General features: G+C 42.2%; 1 protein-coding gene across 2 annotated transcripts; it reads right to left on the bottom strand.

Annotated features, from left to right (window-relative positions):
- Window positions 1-4,138: 4,138 nt before the first annotated feature.
- Window positions 4,139-14,430, bottom strand: lhx2b (LIM homeobox 2b). Of its 2 annotated transcripts, none has more exons than XM_071481812.1 (5): window positions 13,369-14,430; window positions 11,672-11,874; window positions 10,571-10,941; window positions 7,542-7,747; window positions 4,139-4,855 (listed from the first exon to the last, which is right to left on the bottom strand). In XM_071481812.1, exons 1-5 carry the CDS (start codon window positions 13,549-13,551, stop codon window positions 4,565-4,567), a joined length of 1,254 nt encoding a protein of 417 aa, XP_071337913.1. In that variant the 5' UTR covers window positions 13,552-14,430; the 3' UTR covers window positions 4,139-4,564. The 2 variants fall into 2 exon arrangements, with proteins under 2 accessions (XP_071337913.1, XP_071337912.1); XM_071481811.1 differs by having other exon boundaries at window positions 4,426-4,855; window positions 10,571-10,938; window positions 13,369-13,682.
- Window positions 14,431-14,756: the final 326 nt, after the last annotated feature.

Genomic DNA, 14,756 nt, shown 5'->3' on the forward strand with positions numbered 1-14,756 from the left:
TATAAACTGAAGTAGACAGAGTTGATTTTAAAAACCATCAGGTTTTGTGGAGCCACTGAACCCTCCCCAAGCGCTCAGGAAAATCCTTAATACAGTTTATTGTCCTTAGAATAACAGTTTCTGGGAAAATAAAAACACAGGCGTCCATTAACACACAGTAAATTTTGGGTTATGAGCCTGTTGTGTTATTTCTCTGTGATGTTCGCCAAGGCTTTTCCTTCCCCTGTAATTACTGGATTGAATTCATATCACACATTAACGTGAAGCAGGTGGCCAAATATGTTCCTCTTTTTTTCCATCAGTGAGGATTTATAGGCTGAACTATGTTTTGTCCTTAAATTGCACTGAGATGCAGTTTCAGCCAAGACATCCATATGTTTGTTTGACCTGACTGATTTCCTGGAGTGAGGGCTCCAAACACACACACACACACACACACACACACACACACACACATACACAGCTTATATTCTTGTGTACTGGACAAGATGTGGTCGTGATCACTTCCCCAAATGCCTCACACCACACAATTACCATGTCTGTATGTTGTGAGGGACTTCTCTCATCTCTCTTTTTTTTAATCTACTTTTCTAATGATGCTCTGCAGGGGAAGTTAAGTCTGTTTTTCAGATTTCATGTTTTGCTTACAAAGTGTGAAGCCTGCTTTTCTCGCAGCCTCTCCTTCCACCTCCTCCTTGTTAAAGCTCAGATTATAAACTGATATTCTTAAGTGGAAAATCTTCCCACCTTTATGATCAACTCAAGTCCTCGCTGCTGGATCCAGCCATGAGAAAACTGAACACATTTTGCTCCAGCAGAGTGAGGAAAAGCTGCTCATGAAAACAGATTTTTATTTTTTATGATTACGCTTCCGGGACGTTTGCCAGCTACTATCACTCTCAGCTTTGGCACAGATGCTTATTTAAAGTTTTTTTTTTTAGTGCCACATTTGGTGAAAGCAGTTGAATGTAACGGTCCTTATAAAATGGGATAATCAAACATAATGCGCATAGACATCAAGTTGCAGCACACACACGTACAGTATATATATATATATATATATATATACACACACTTCATGATGTGATGCATGACATAGTTACCTCTCACTGTATGATAATGAGTGATTCTCATGTTTCCAAAGTTTTAAAGTGTGGCTCGCTGCAGAGGTCAGGTCTGCAGAAAGATGCTGACATTAACATCTGAAGTTTGTGTGTGTACAGTAAGTGAAATAATCTTTTACACCATCAGCAATCTCGTTCTTCTGTGGATTTTTTTAATTTATAGATATTTCCTACATTTCCCAGAGTTCTCTGCACCAAAGCATGGATGGCTTATTAGACAATTGGCACCTGGACACAGATATGTGAAAGGCCCCTCCCTCCCTGTAACTACGAGGTCTATTACAGTGATATTTATTTACCTGTGAATAAACCTAAATAACCTGAAAACAGTGACTCAGTCTGTTGTAATGTATTTTCTTCAGTATTCTGCTGTAGATGAAGATGTGTCCTGCCTCAGCAGATCCACATTGACATCCTCCATTAGGATCTGGCTGATATTAGATCAAATCGAATATCACAATATTTTTCATATTATCATTTTTTAAATTTTTTAAATTTTATTTTGTTTTGTTTTATGCAGTTTTGCATTTGAACAGTTAGTGAGTTAGTAGCTGCTTCACCTATACTTGAAACATACAATAATATAATTATACTGTATATTGTTTAAGAAAAATATCTATTCGTATATTATTCTGTTATATTATAAAATAATTATTATATTATTGTTATAATTATATTATAATGGGCCCCTGCAAAAGAAACCCCAAAAAAACAGCTTTACTCATTTCAATGTAGACCACTGCAGCTGCAGCTTAAGTCTGATGTTTTATCATGTAAACATGATGAAACTACATTTCAGATCAAACTCTCTGACTTTGATGGGACCCTGACCCTCTCAGGGACATGGATGAACTACACCCAGAAAATGTGAGTGAATTTGTTACCTTGAATGAAAAAACTACATGCAAATGAAAACATTGTTCTCTGGATTACTTGTTTGTATTTTCGTGGGCATATTTCTATCCAAATGTTGCACAAAAAAGGATGACGAGTTAACTGAAAAAAGAACATAGTGTCTCAGTGTTTATTTCCATCATAAAGATGTGTGTTCATGGAGTTTGTGTCTGCTGCTGTTCTCCTCTTTTAATTTTTGAGCTCTTTAGTGGGGTGGAGGCAGGTAAGAGTGTGTGATGTTAGTGCACTGATGTTACACACTACCAGGGGTACAAGCAGAAGAGGAGGAGGAAGAACAGGGTGAAGAAGAAGAAATGGAAGCAGATTTCTGTGGGAAATCAATCCCGATAAAAATAACTAAACAAACTAAATGTGCACCAAACAGGTAAGTGGTGCTGAGCATGGAGGGAATTTGAACTAAAGTGTGTTGATGAATTTATAAATGACCACCTCAGCAGGAGGTGACTGAACTCAACTCTTATTCCTGGTGGTTTGTTGGTGTCACTGTATCACAATCACTTTCAGTCTGTACCAACAACTCCTCATTCATCCCTGCCCTCTGATATGAGTCATAGGAGCATTCCAGCGGCAGGCATACTCGACCACCATCGTCACGGTAACAACAATACAACCTGTAGGAGTGTACCAGCGGCAGGTGTACCGGACATTCATCGCCATGGTCACGGTTTAGTTAGGTTCAGGCACGAACATGACTTGGTTGGGTTTAGGGAAAGATTGCAGTTTGGGTAAAAGAAATACTTCCTTAAGGTTAGAGGATGTTTGTTGCCATGGTTACAATATTAAATGTGGTTAAAGTTGCAGAGGGTCGTGGTTAAAAGAAACAATGACTATTGGTGTCACATGGAAACAAACAGCAGTGTCCTTCCAACCTCCTCCTAGAGCAGCGTTTGTCACCTGACTTCCTCCTTCACCCACGTCTTAATGACTACAGCTGTTAGGCGTTGCACAGGGTCACCGTCCTGAACGTGCACATCAGTCAGTGATGCACACTTGGAGGCACAAATTATCTTGGAAAAGAAAAGCGTTAGAGTCGGACGTGTTTCTGCTCCTTACAGAGCCAAGGACGACAGCAGGAGCAGCTCGGTGAGGATGAGCGCAGACTCTTCCTCACCAGCAGCTCTCCTCCCATTCACAGCAGCAGCTCCAATCACACACACAAAAATATCCACCTCAACGAGTCAATTCAGCTCAAGAAGAGAAGAAAATCTGACACATTTTCACCTCCACAGCGGAGGAATAGTCTGCCTCATCTCCAGAGACATAAATAATAGGACTGTATGATTACAGCAGATATTTCTCATCTGGTTCAGAAAGAAAAACAAGAATTATATCACAGTTTTAAGCTGAGATTTTTTTTGTGAACTGGGGAGAAAAATAACTTTTGGCTGATTTTAATATCACATATTTTGAAACAAACTGAGGCAGAAGTTTTTTCATTTACCTTAAAGCTAAATCAGCCTGTCATAACACACACACACACACACACAGATTTTTACAGATACTGTGCTGATTCACACAGTGCTGGAATTTGACCATTAAACCCAGCAGTGTAAACGCATCTGTTTTCATGTGAATGTTAAAAGCATCTAAAACTGAAACTGATTCCTCATCTACAGGTTCCACACAACATCACACATTCCAGAGGAGCAGGATTATTTCCTGTTATTAAACTGAAGAAAACGTTTAGTTTAGTTTAGTTTAGTTTAGTTTAGTTTAGTTTAGTTTAGTTTAGTTTAGTTTAGTTTAGTTTAGTTTAGTTTAGTGTCGTTTCGTTTCGTTTCGTTTCGTTTCGTTTCGTTTCGTCTAGTTTAGTTTAGTTTAGTTTAGTTTAGTTTAGTTCAGTTCAGTTCAGTTCAGTTCAGTTCAGTTTAGTTTAGTTTAGTTTAGTTTCGTTTAGTCTAGTCTCGTCTCTAAATGAACCATTTGCACCGCAGGCTGTGTATCGCTGCCTGCACAATACACACATACAGACAAATAAGACCGAACCCTAACACACACACACACACACACACACACTCATGCACAGCAGCAGTAGAGGTCTCGGTGTGGTGGTGGTAGCAGTGAGGGTGTGATGAGTGTAAGGTACATGGCAGTCGGAGGATATTGTAACCTGTGTTTAATCTCAGTTGTTCAAAAAAGAATTTTTTACAATCCTTCTAACAGTGACTCTTGTACAACAACATAAATACTGTGCTGGAAAAAATGAATTTCCAAAAATTAAGCAGTTTTTTTTCCTCCGCAGTCTCTTTCTGTAAACACTGAAAAATGCAAATCAAGTCTCAGTTCTCCACAAGACAACAACATCAAAATAACAACAACTGTTCCATTTGTAAGGCTTGGCCGCCTCACTATGCAAATAGTCTCTAATGGGCTCAGAGCAAAATGAAATCTTTTTTTTTCTTTCTTTTTTTTTTGTTTGTTTCCGTTACCTTCTCTTTTCTAATCCGTTTAATGTTGGAGAGTCAACAGTGCTCAGTTTAGATCCAGGAGGGTGGAGCTGAGGTGGCACTGCAGGGCTCCATCCATCAGAAGAGGCTGGTCAGCGTGGTCTGTGACGGGCTCCGGCACTCATGGCCGTCCATGCCGCCCGGCACCGAGGTGAGTACAGAGGTGACGGTGGGCATGGTAGGGTTGGTCAAGTCTGTCAAGGTGGTGGGGGTGCTAGAGGGGCTCATGGAGGCATTGGAGATCTCTGACGCCGGGCCTGACGGCGTCCCGCCCTGCAGTGCGGAGCCATCGGACGCCTTGTCCACCCCGGTGCTTTCCTGCCGCAGCAGGTTCCTCCTGAACTTGGCCCGAGCATTTTGGAACCAGACCTGCAGGAAGACATGATTCAATAAAATGATCTCGCTGCCACAGATTCCACAGTTACTGATCTGAGGCATTTCTGCTGCAACTCAACACACTAACATGCAAGAGTCGTCTGAACCATTTACCAGGGGGTCTCAAACCCACATTTTCTCACCTCTAGCATCTAAACATGCAGACAGTGCTCCTGATACTCTGGGTAATTCACACAACTGTAACTCCAGTGAAAACTGCAAAGGTGTCTGGGGGATCCAGAGCAGCTGAGACATTGTCTCTGGACAGACATGTTATCATTTGTAATTTTCCACTGACTTCTATCGCAGTGGTTCTCAAATTTTGTCACATCAAGGACCAGACACAGATTAGACCACAGACTCCATCTGATTTTTTTTACAGAAAGTATTTGAAAACCATGCATTTCGCAAAACTGCCCACAATGCTAGATTAAACACCAGCGCCCCTGCTTTGTTCAATAACTGACCACACGTGTACAAACGTCAGCCCGGTAACTGCAGGAAAAACCAATTAAACACCATTTTCTACAGATTTTCTTCCCTCCACGCAGCCATTGACTTCAGTCCACTTCCATTATGATTAAAAAGTAATTTCGTTGTCACAATGAACACACAGAACGTCATGTCTGCTCTTATTACTGGCGTCACAGGTAACAGAATACAGGTGTTCACAACTGCATCACCACACAGAAGTAAAAGTGACAGAAATCAAAGCAGACATGATGCTCACGCTGACGGACTCCCTGGAGTATCTGAGGCATGTCTCAAGTCTCTGTTCATTCATTCTGATGCTCTGGTGAAATACATGGAGACCTATGGCTGCCTGAGAAAAACATTCAGACTGTCCTTCCAAGGAAAATGTCCAAATAAGATGTTTTTTTTGTGTTTCCCTGACAAGGACCTTTAGTGTGTTTTGCTTCTTCTATCGGACAGAAGCAGAGTTACGGAGCCTCAGAACCATGGCGGAGGACTGACTGCAGTCATCACTGAAACCAGGACCACTGCGACCCCTAATCTTAAAGCTGCACTAATCAATATCTTTATATGAACAATATCTCAGAAGTCTCTGTGTTATATGAACGGTTTCACTCAGAATAACAAACCCAGAGAGTTATCACCCAAACCTGCAGCCTAATGAAACATTTGTGTGTTTCTTAGCTGATTGTTTTGGTTCTCTGGTCTGTTTCACATAAACCCACTCCTCGATACCTGCGCAGTACCAAACCCCAGATTAGCCTCAGTTAGCCGCTAGCTGGTCAGTATGTACTGTAAGCTATGTGGTTGACGGCTGTGAGCAGCTGAGCCACGCTGACACAGTGAAGGTGTTTTGTCCACTGTGCTGCACAGAGAGGTGAAGCTGTCCACCTGAACCACTAATTAACTTCCACCAACTCACTTTTTCACAATAAAAGTGCCCCACCGTTTCTTGTGAGACCTTTTAATGTGAAGCAGCAATGGCAGGAAGTGTTCAGTCTGCATCAGCAGCAACTTTAACACTGTCACTAAACAGAATCACAGAGATTCACGTTAGACCTTTTAAAAAACAGAGATTCTCTCTGGTCTCCAGCACAGACACACAAGTCAGTCAGCGAGGACACCGCTGAGGGGACGAGACAAACTACAGCAGTCTGCTGGTGGGGGATGGGACATTTTTAAGAGGATGAGAAATGGTGTATTTTGTCATCAGTTTCGATGGTGTGTATTGATAAGTGAAGCTGTGATTTCAGTGGTTATTGTCAGTGTAGTGTGGACTCAGCATCCTGCTCCTCAGTGTCCCTGATGTTCATTTATTTCCACTCTTTGAATTTCATTTTTTCCTCTCTTTACCATGATAAAATGCAGCGTATGAGATGCAGCGTGTGATGAGTGGAGTGTCGGAGCGTGTTAGCGATGGAGTGGTGATGGAGCCATGGGAAACAGGCGGAGGGAGACGCGCTTCAGCTGGAATAACAGGCACGAAAAACTCCAACGCATCAAAGCAAAACGACTGCTTTGTTTTCTCTGAGCGTTAATTAAAGCAGCGGGATGATTTTTTTTTCCCTCTCAGAAAAAAAAAATTTGATTCAGAAACCTTTTTGTCTCATTTTTCTTCTCCTCAGTCCCCCTGATGATTCGCTGTCGTCTTTGGTGGAAATCAAACATTGTGTTGTTGCGTTCTCCTTCATGGTGTGTAACACAGAACGTTTTGTTTTTCATCCCTCCGTCCTCAACATCCCATCACATCCTCCACCCAAACACATTACATTTAGATTATGTTTTGTTTGTGGTTTTGCTTTTGTTTCCAGGTGATTTTAACAGTTTGTTTTTCCTAGAGGCAGCTCGTCTTTTCATTGCAGCTTTTCTTCAATTAATTCCTCATTGTTTTTTTGTTGTTGTTTTTTTTTAATCATTATTGTGTTTTCACTGAAATTAGAAAAAGTAAAAGGACAAAAAAATAAAGAGAGAAAATGCATCTCTGTTTTTATTCAGCTTGTTTGCAGCTTCCTGATGATTTTCCAAGAATCTCTTAAACCGAAGCAGCTGATTTGGCTTCTCTCAGGAAAAACTCACTTCATATGTCTGATGCTTGGAAACGAGCTGATTTGCATTGGAAACAAGGGGAATTCTTTCACCCCTGTTGGCATTTGCCTCCTTTTCTCCCCTGAGTGCAGGGTGTGATGTGACAAGCTGCTGTGGTTACCTGTAAGACCCGCTTGGTGAGGCCGGTCTTCTGGGCGAGTTGCTTGAGGTCCTTGGCGTCTGGGTTGTGGTTGATGGCGAAGTAGGACTTCATCGTCCTCAGCTGGTGGTGCTTGAAGGATGTTCGCATGCGCTTGGTCTTCTGACTGGAGCTGTACTGGGAGTCCCGGTCCATGGACTCGCCGTCATTCTCGTTGCAGCTCAGCGCTGCAGGGTCGACGGGGAGAAGGAGAGGAGGACCGGTTAGATCTGATCCAATCAATAATCACAGGGTTGATTTGATACTTTACTGTTGATTAGGTGTTTGCATCAAAGACTTTCTAATTTTTCTGACCCCATTTTTAGATCCTGACGTTCTCATGACCCAAATATTTAAAGAGTAGTTTTCAATTTTTAAAAGCAAGGATCCAAATGCATCCTGTAGAAATAATCATCTGTAATTTCAACCTGCTGAAAATCTATAAATATACCAAGGAAATGAAGAAATCTCTTTAAAATTAGTCCTGGACTCTGACCTTGCCTGACAACAATGTGAGTGAGTAAGAAAGAAAAGAAAGTGTAAATGTTTAGATGTATGTAGAGCTAAATAAAATCTGCGTATGAAGAAAGAAAGAAAGAAAAAAAGAAAAAGAAAAGTTGTGAGGTGCTTCAGACTCTTTGTAACAACCATTTTCACTGTTTCCATACATGTTCTCACTTCAATTTAGATCCTTTTCTTCATTTAACTCCATTATATCAGCTCCATCCACAGTGATGCTGTGACCTGACAGATGTTTCCTCCAGCTGCACATCATCCTCCACCCTGCACCTTGTCTGTGCATGTATCCCTGTCTACATGTCTGTCTATCCTGGGAAGAAATGCTAGCCTGGCTACTGGCCTGACAGACACACACAACAACAACAACAACAACAACAGCGACAACAACACACATGTATTTGTCCCAGCCTGCAAATTTCCTGGCAACATTCAAAGTGTTGCTGCATGCATAACAGTTCAATATCAGAACACTGCAAATGACGAATATGAAGTGAGTGAAAACCATCAGAATAACACTTCACTTAATTAGCCCAGAACAAATGCTGCTTTCTGGCCAAAGCATATGCTGCAGCGTTTTAACAAAGAGCGGCCTGTTTTCCGCTCATCCTCCTCACACACAACATCTTCCTCGCAGTGTTAACAGTGCCTCAGAGTGGCGTGCTGCTCCAGGGACGCCACATGTTCTCATGTGACCGTTCAGGTGAAGCTTTGATGTTGTTTCTGGCTGTTATCAGAAGAGGGCGCACTGCCACTTCACTCTCATCCTCATCCTGCTTCAAATCTTTTCTCCACACAAGTTCTTTTTTTTCCACAATGGATTAGAAACATCTCACTCTGTTGTAAGACTTCCTTTCCTGTTTTTTATCTTGTGTTTTTTTTAAGAAATTGTGTGGTTTTTTTTTCAAAGTCCAGCACTGATGAGTGAAATCATCTGATTTGTTTTTAGCAGCTTCACTTCTATCGGGATTTCCACTAAAATAAAAGAGGCAGCATCTTAAAATAATGAAAGTGATGCTTCTTCTTTCAGTAAAGACCTGCTGGATCTTGTGGGAAAATAAAGGGAAAAAAGCTCATCTGCACCAGAAACAAGTGGGAAAACAATTACTTCACTTGTTGCAGCTTTTGAAACTGAACTGAGCTGAACCGAATCAACAACACTGACCCAAAACCACAACAGAAAAAAATACGTCTCTTCCTGTTCTTGTCCAGTCTCAGAGTCTGACACAATTATAACCAACTTATTCTTATGTGAACAACTGGAAGGTGAATTAACTAAAGTGAAAGCATTAAAAAAATGACCAGACCAGATAATGTTGCTGTTGTAAAGTTCTTGTTTCCCTCTGCTCTCTCTTCCAGTGAATAACTCATCAAATCACATTGATCCGCCTGGTGCACACCCAGTTTGGCCCCTGTCCCAATGCAAAAAAGGCTCCAGCAGTGTGTGTGTGTGTGTGTGTGTGTGTGTGTGTGTGTGGTTGAAGGTGGGGGTTGGGGCTGGTTGGTGGTGGTGGGGTGTTAGGGTCTGTAGATGTCTATGGAGCCTGACAAGTGGAAAAGGGTGAAAGCAAAAGCCAGAACATCAAACAACTTTTCTTTTTATCCCCCAAAGACGACATAAAACTGCCCTTAAAAAAAAAGAAAAGAAAATAACCTATCTTAAAACTGAAACATGAATAAAAATACCAACTGTAGGAAAAGATTATTTCTAAGATTATTATTTCGAAAAATCTCATCTAGATCCAAGTGTTTGTGAGGAACTGTTTTCTGCTGCAGCCCAGTGAAATGTATATGAAGCTGTGTGAAAAGTTCAATCCACATATCTGATGCATTAAAGTTTAAAACTGTGCAATAAATGTGACTATGGCCTAAATGAATTTATTTACTAACCACCAATGGAAAAAACAATTAACTTCCAATACCATGATATGGGACCTTTAAAGAAAAATTTAAGCAAGTTTGCTACACATTCAATATTAAGGACAATACACTTGTTTATGGATATTAGAAATATAATAACGCCAGAAACCAGACCTGCTGATTCAGTTGTGACAAACACGTTATAAACTATTTTAGGAATATTAAAGGGCGCTTGGGATTAAAATACTTTCTGTGATAAAGTTGTGCTAAAGTCATTAGCACAGACACAATAAAAGCCCCTGTAGGAATGGTACAAAGATTTTTCATGGCTGAAGCCTGTCAGTCTTCATCAGATTGTGTTCCCGCTCTGACTGTGGCGCCAGATCTGCTTTAGTCACTAATCATTTTTATTTTGCTTCGCTACGTTTTCGATCTAAAATAATGACTTTTTCAAAACAGGTTAAAGTCGGAATTGTACATGAGGCTGATTAGGCCTTATGCATTTTATATATCTAAAAAAAAACCAAAAACACTTGTTTTTTCTGAACACTGTCCACCTTTAAATAACAACAGCACCTCCATCAGTAGGTAAACTTCCCTGTGTTTGAGCTCCTTTGTTGACAAGTGCGACTCACCTGCGTTATAAGCAGCCAGCTCGGTCCCCGGCCCGGGGCTCTTCCTCTTCCTGGGCCGGCCTTTCTGCACTGTCCCCACGCCGTTGAAGTAGGATAGTCCAAGCGTGTTGGCCGGGCCCAGGCCTTTGTGCGGGACAACGTCCCCGTGGTTAAAATGTGTCTGATATTCTCCCTGGATGAGAGTCTCAAAGTGCAGCCGACAGTACACCAGACTGTCCTTCATGCCAAAGTGGTCCCCGGTGGTGAGCATCTTGCTGCAGGTGGTGCAGGTGAAGCAGTTGAGGTGGTAGACCAGGTCCCGGGCTCGCATCACCATCTCCGAGGCTGAGATCCCCAGGTGGCACCGAGCGCACCTCTGCACCGAAAATCTTCTGCGGACAACACAGAGACCTCATCAGCGGCTGGTCACGGAGCCCGGCGGGCCTGCGGTGTGTCAGCGCGGGGCAGGCTCCATGAACTGTGCAGCCGAAAACTTCCATGCAGTTTCATGCAGCAGAGCACAAAGTTTCCCTGACTCCAAACTTTAAAGGTGCAGCTGGTTCAGCCTCATGGCATGTTAATGTTCGCTTTCAACTCAACCCATTTTCGTATATTTACTTTTCTAATTTGACAATAATTCTTTTTCAAAGAGCCAAAGCTTCCCTGTTGGTGGTGGTGGTGGTGGGGGGGGGGGGGGGGGGGGGGGGGGGGGGGGGTTAGGTTTCGCAAGCCCAGAGAGCTGCGAAACCTAAAAGTAGCTTTTTGATTATCTGGATTGAGAGGGCCATGTAAATGGTAAAATATAGATGTTGAATTAAAATAGGAGCTGTCATCGCCTGTCAATACCGACATGAGTTTAGCACAGCACCACCAGGACAGAGGCTCTGAAAAAGAAATCCTGGATGAATTGAGCTGAATTTTTGGAACCGGATCAGTGAGAACTGATTTTATTGACGAATTTTTATATGGAGGTTAATTTTCAGCCCTGCTCCTGTTTGGTGTCACTTTAACTATAAAGGGAAAACAGCTCTTCTTATAATTACCGTGATTTGAAACATATTTCTTCCTAACAGGGAGCAACCCCGGGTCATCCCGGGCGGACTGAGGAGGTCCAGGCCCTACCTGTAGTAGTCCTCCTTGCAGTAGATGCTGCCGTCCTTGCTGAAGCAGGTGAGCTCGGACTCCAGGTTGAGTTTGCACTCGCAGCACTTGAGGCAGCGCATGTGCCACTGCTTGTCCACGGCCAGCAGGTAGTACCGGTCCGCGATCCTGCGGCCGCAGCCGGCGCACAGGGCCACACGCTCGCTGGTCATACACGGCATGGACTGCAGGTCACCGAGGGAGAGAGAGTGAGAGAGAGAGAGAGAGAGAGAGAGAGAGAGAGAGAGAGAAAGGAGAACACAGCGTCAGGGCGCGACGAGGAAAAAAACAAATAAAGGTGGAAATGATTCTGAACGAAAGCCTGACTTTAAATCCACACAGCAGGAGGATGAAGGGGAACACAGGAATCTGCTCGCTTTATATTCACACACAGGCTCAGTGCTGAGGAGCACAGCCTCTATTAGGAGACCAGAGAGATATTGTAAAGAAATACTGCATTAAAATGGTGAATTATTTTCGTTTGAACAACTTCAATAAATGCTATTAAAATACAAATGCGGGTTCAAAGTATACTCTTGAGTAAGAAAAGGTCAAAGCAAACTCACACAGTCTACGAAATTAGAAATGTTACAGGAATATTTTAGTTACAGTGAAGGAAATGAGGTCTTCAGGTTAAAAACACAGGCAGACTCTCTACTGTGAATAATATGACTTACCATTATTGTAATAATTCTGACAGTGTCTCCCTATTACAGCATTATAAAATATTATGCATTACAAAATAGCAGCGATTTTACACATATTATATTAAGATCAATTTCAATTGACTATAAAAAAATATTGTTATTTTTGTCTGTTCCGTTAATTTCTCATAGTAATAATAATAATTCAAATAATATTAATAATAATAATTAAAGGTACAATAATTATAAATAAGGGCTCGTGACACAAACCTGTCATTTAATGTTATTTTCGAGAGGACACACGTGCACACAAACATGCACGTATAATAGGCTACAATAATATAACAATAACAATAATAATAATAAGGATAATAATAATAATTTACTGATTTAGGTGGAAGCTGAATTAAAAAGAAGATTTTCTCTCTCGTCTTTTAGTTCCACTGCATCGCGTTTAAGAATCACTGCTGACCTCCCTAATAAATTCATTTTTATTTTATTGAATTGAATTATTGTATAAGAATTTAATTACTGTGTTGTGGGAATAATAACGATAAATATTTGTACTGTGCCTGTGCAAAAATACATTTCTTTTTTTGTGTATTAATTACACGCAGCCGCGCTGTGTTAACTGTGTTTAACGTGTTTTGACGCATTGTTTAAAGCTACAGTACAATTATGAATTTTAAGGATATTTTCATTTATTTACTTATTTATTTATTTTTGTTGTTGATAAAATGCAGCTTGTTCAGCTCTGGTCCGTTTGACTGAAGCTTTGCTGAAGTTTAGTGGCTGAGGAAATCACAGTGTTCAGGCCTTTGGAGGAAGTTTGCGTGTCAGATGCGTTTAAAGACAACTCAGTAATAAGTTCAAACACTTATTGGAGACTTTTTTCCTGTGTGTGTGAGAGTAAAACGCGTCCAGAGCTGAGCCTGAGCGCTCGGAGCTGTGTGAGTGCAGCCACTGTCACATGTTTCCAGGCTGCCATGCTGCCTGCGCTAACGAGCCGAGAGGGCCAAAAGGAATCTCTCCTACCGTCTCTGACTCCCCCATATCGATGGCTGAGCTGATGGCCGCTGACTCGCTCTTTCCTCTCCGGTCCATTTCTTCCACCACGCCGTGCACGTCGCCTCCAGGGAGGCCATGGAAAAGCATCGTTGCCGCAGAGGGGAGAATGTTGTAACTGTTCTCTTCGGATCTGCACGCCAAGATGTCCATCAGAGGCGAAAACCCTGCGCAGTGACGCCGCTCGAAATTCTCGCTTTTTTCAGATTTTCCTTTCTTGCCGTGACAAGTGAAAAATCCAGATCAGGGAGGAAAAAATATGAGGGAAAAATTGGACACGTGTTCTCCACACTACGTCTCATCTGCCAATGGTAACCGTCATCCGAATCTCTGCTGCTCTCATTATTAATAAGCCATGATTAATTCATAAATAACAGCTTCTCTGACTGGAATAGATTTTCTCTCAGGTGCGGTTTTATTTTATTTTATTGCTGTTACCAGCTACTCTTTCTAGATTTTCTTTTCCATTTAATAAACATACCAACTATGGAAGCCCCTGCTGCCTGGGTCTCAGAACCGGAGCCTCCTCCTCGCCGGGAGTAATATTTAAGGATTTCGACAGGAAACAAGGCACTGGCAATGTCTCCCCTTTTTTCTGCAGAACAATAAAGTAACTCTTGATAAGTGGCGCTGCCAAAGCTGGGCGGCAGCCTTCTACTGCATCACAGCCAGAAAAATCAAAAATTATATTTCCAAAAAAGCTGACAGGGAGCCTGGGAGAAAGGCTCCTTCCCCTCCTCCGGGTTGAACAGTCCAAGTTGATGCTAAGCAGCTGATTTATGACGCTCAAACTACTTTTGCTTTGCAGATAAAAATCTGAAAAATGAAAAACATGCAGACTTTGCTTTATAAAATCCGGCCGGTGGTCCGGGAGAAGCAGTTTTCCTTTACAGCAGTCTGTTAAATTAATGTTTAGTCTTTTGTCGAGGAGGCCGCACACACGTCCGTAACAGTAGAGGAGGAGGAGTTGGCTTCACTTTGACTGATGATAGGCGAGTGTTTGCTGGCCCCCTAAAACCGTTCCTCCTTCTCAAGTCCCGGTTGGACTCTGAGCTCCTTATCAACGGGGCCCTGTTGCGTCACGACGCACCATTTATGTTCATTGGCTGTTCCGCCGTCACCGAACTGTTTGGTTATACTTTTACCGACCGGTCTAAAAAATCAGCAGCTGCTCTGCCTCCGTTACGCACGGACCACCGGACCACCATCGTCCCCCCTTCATCCGCAGGTCTGTCGGGAGCTACAGTTTGAAAGGTCGGATTTTAAAGAAAGAGAAGAGGAGTGAAAGCGAGAGAGAGAGAGAGGGTTCAGGCTTCTCAGGTGTTGGAGCTGTGAGTGCGCACCGAGCAGGTCCACTG

The sequence above is a fragment of the Trachinotus anak genome, unplaced genomic scaffold, assembly GCF_046630095.1.
Source record: "Trachinotus anak isolate AG129_WGS33_773 ecotype Australia unplaced genomic scaffold, CSIRO_AGI_Tana_v1 ptg000008l, whole genome shotgun sequence".
Taxonomy (NCBI): Eukaryota; Metazoa; Chordata; class Actinopteri; order Carangiformes; family Carangidae; genus Trachinotus; species Trachinotus anak.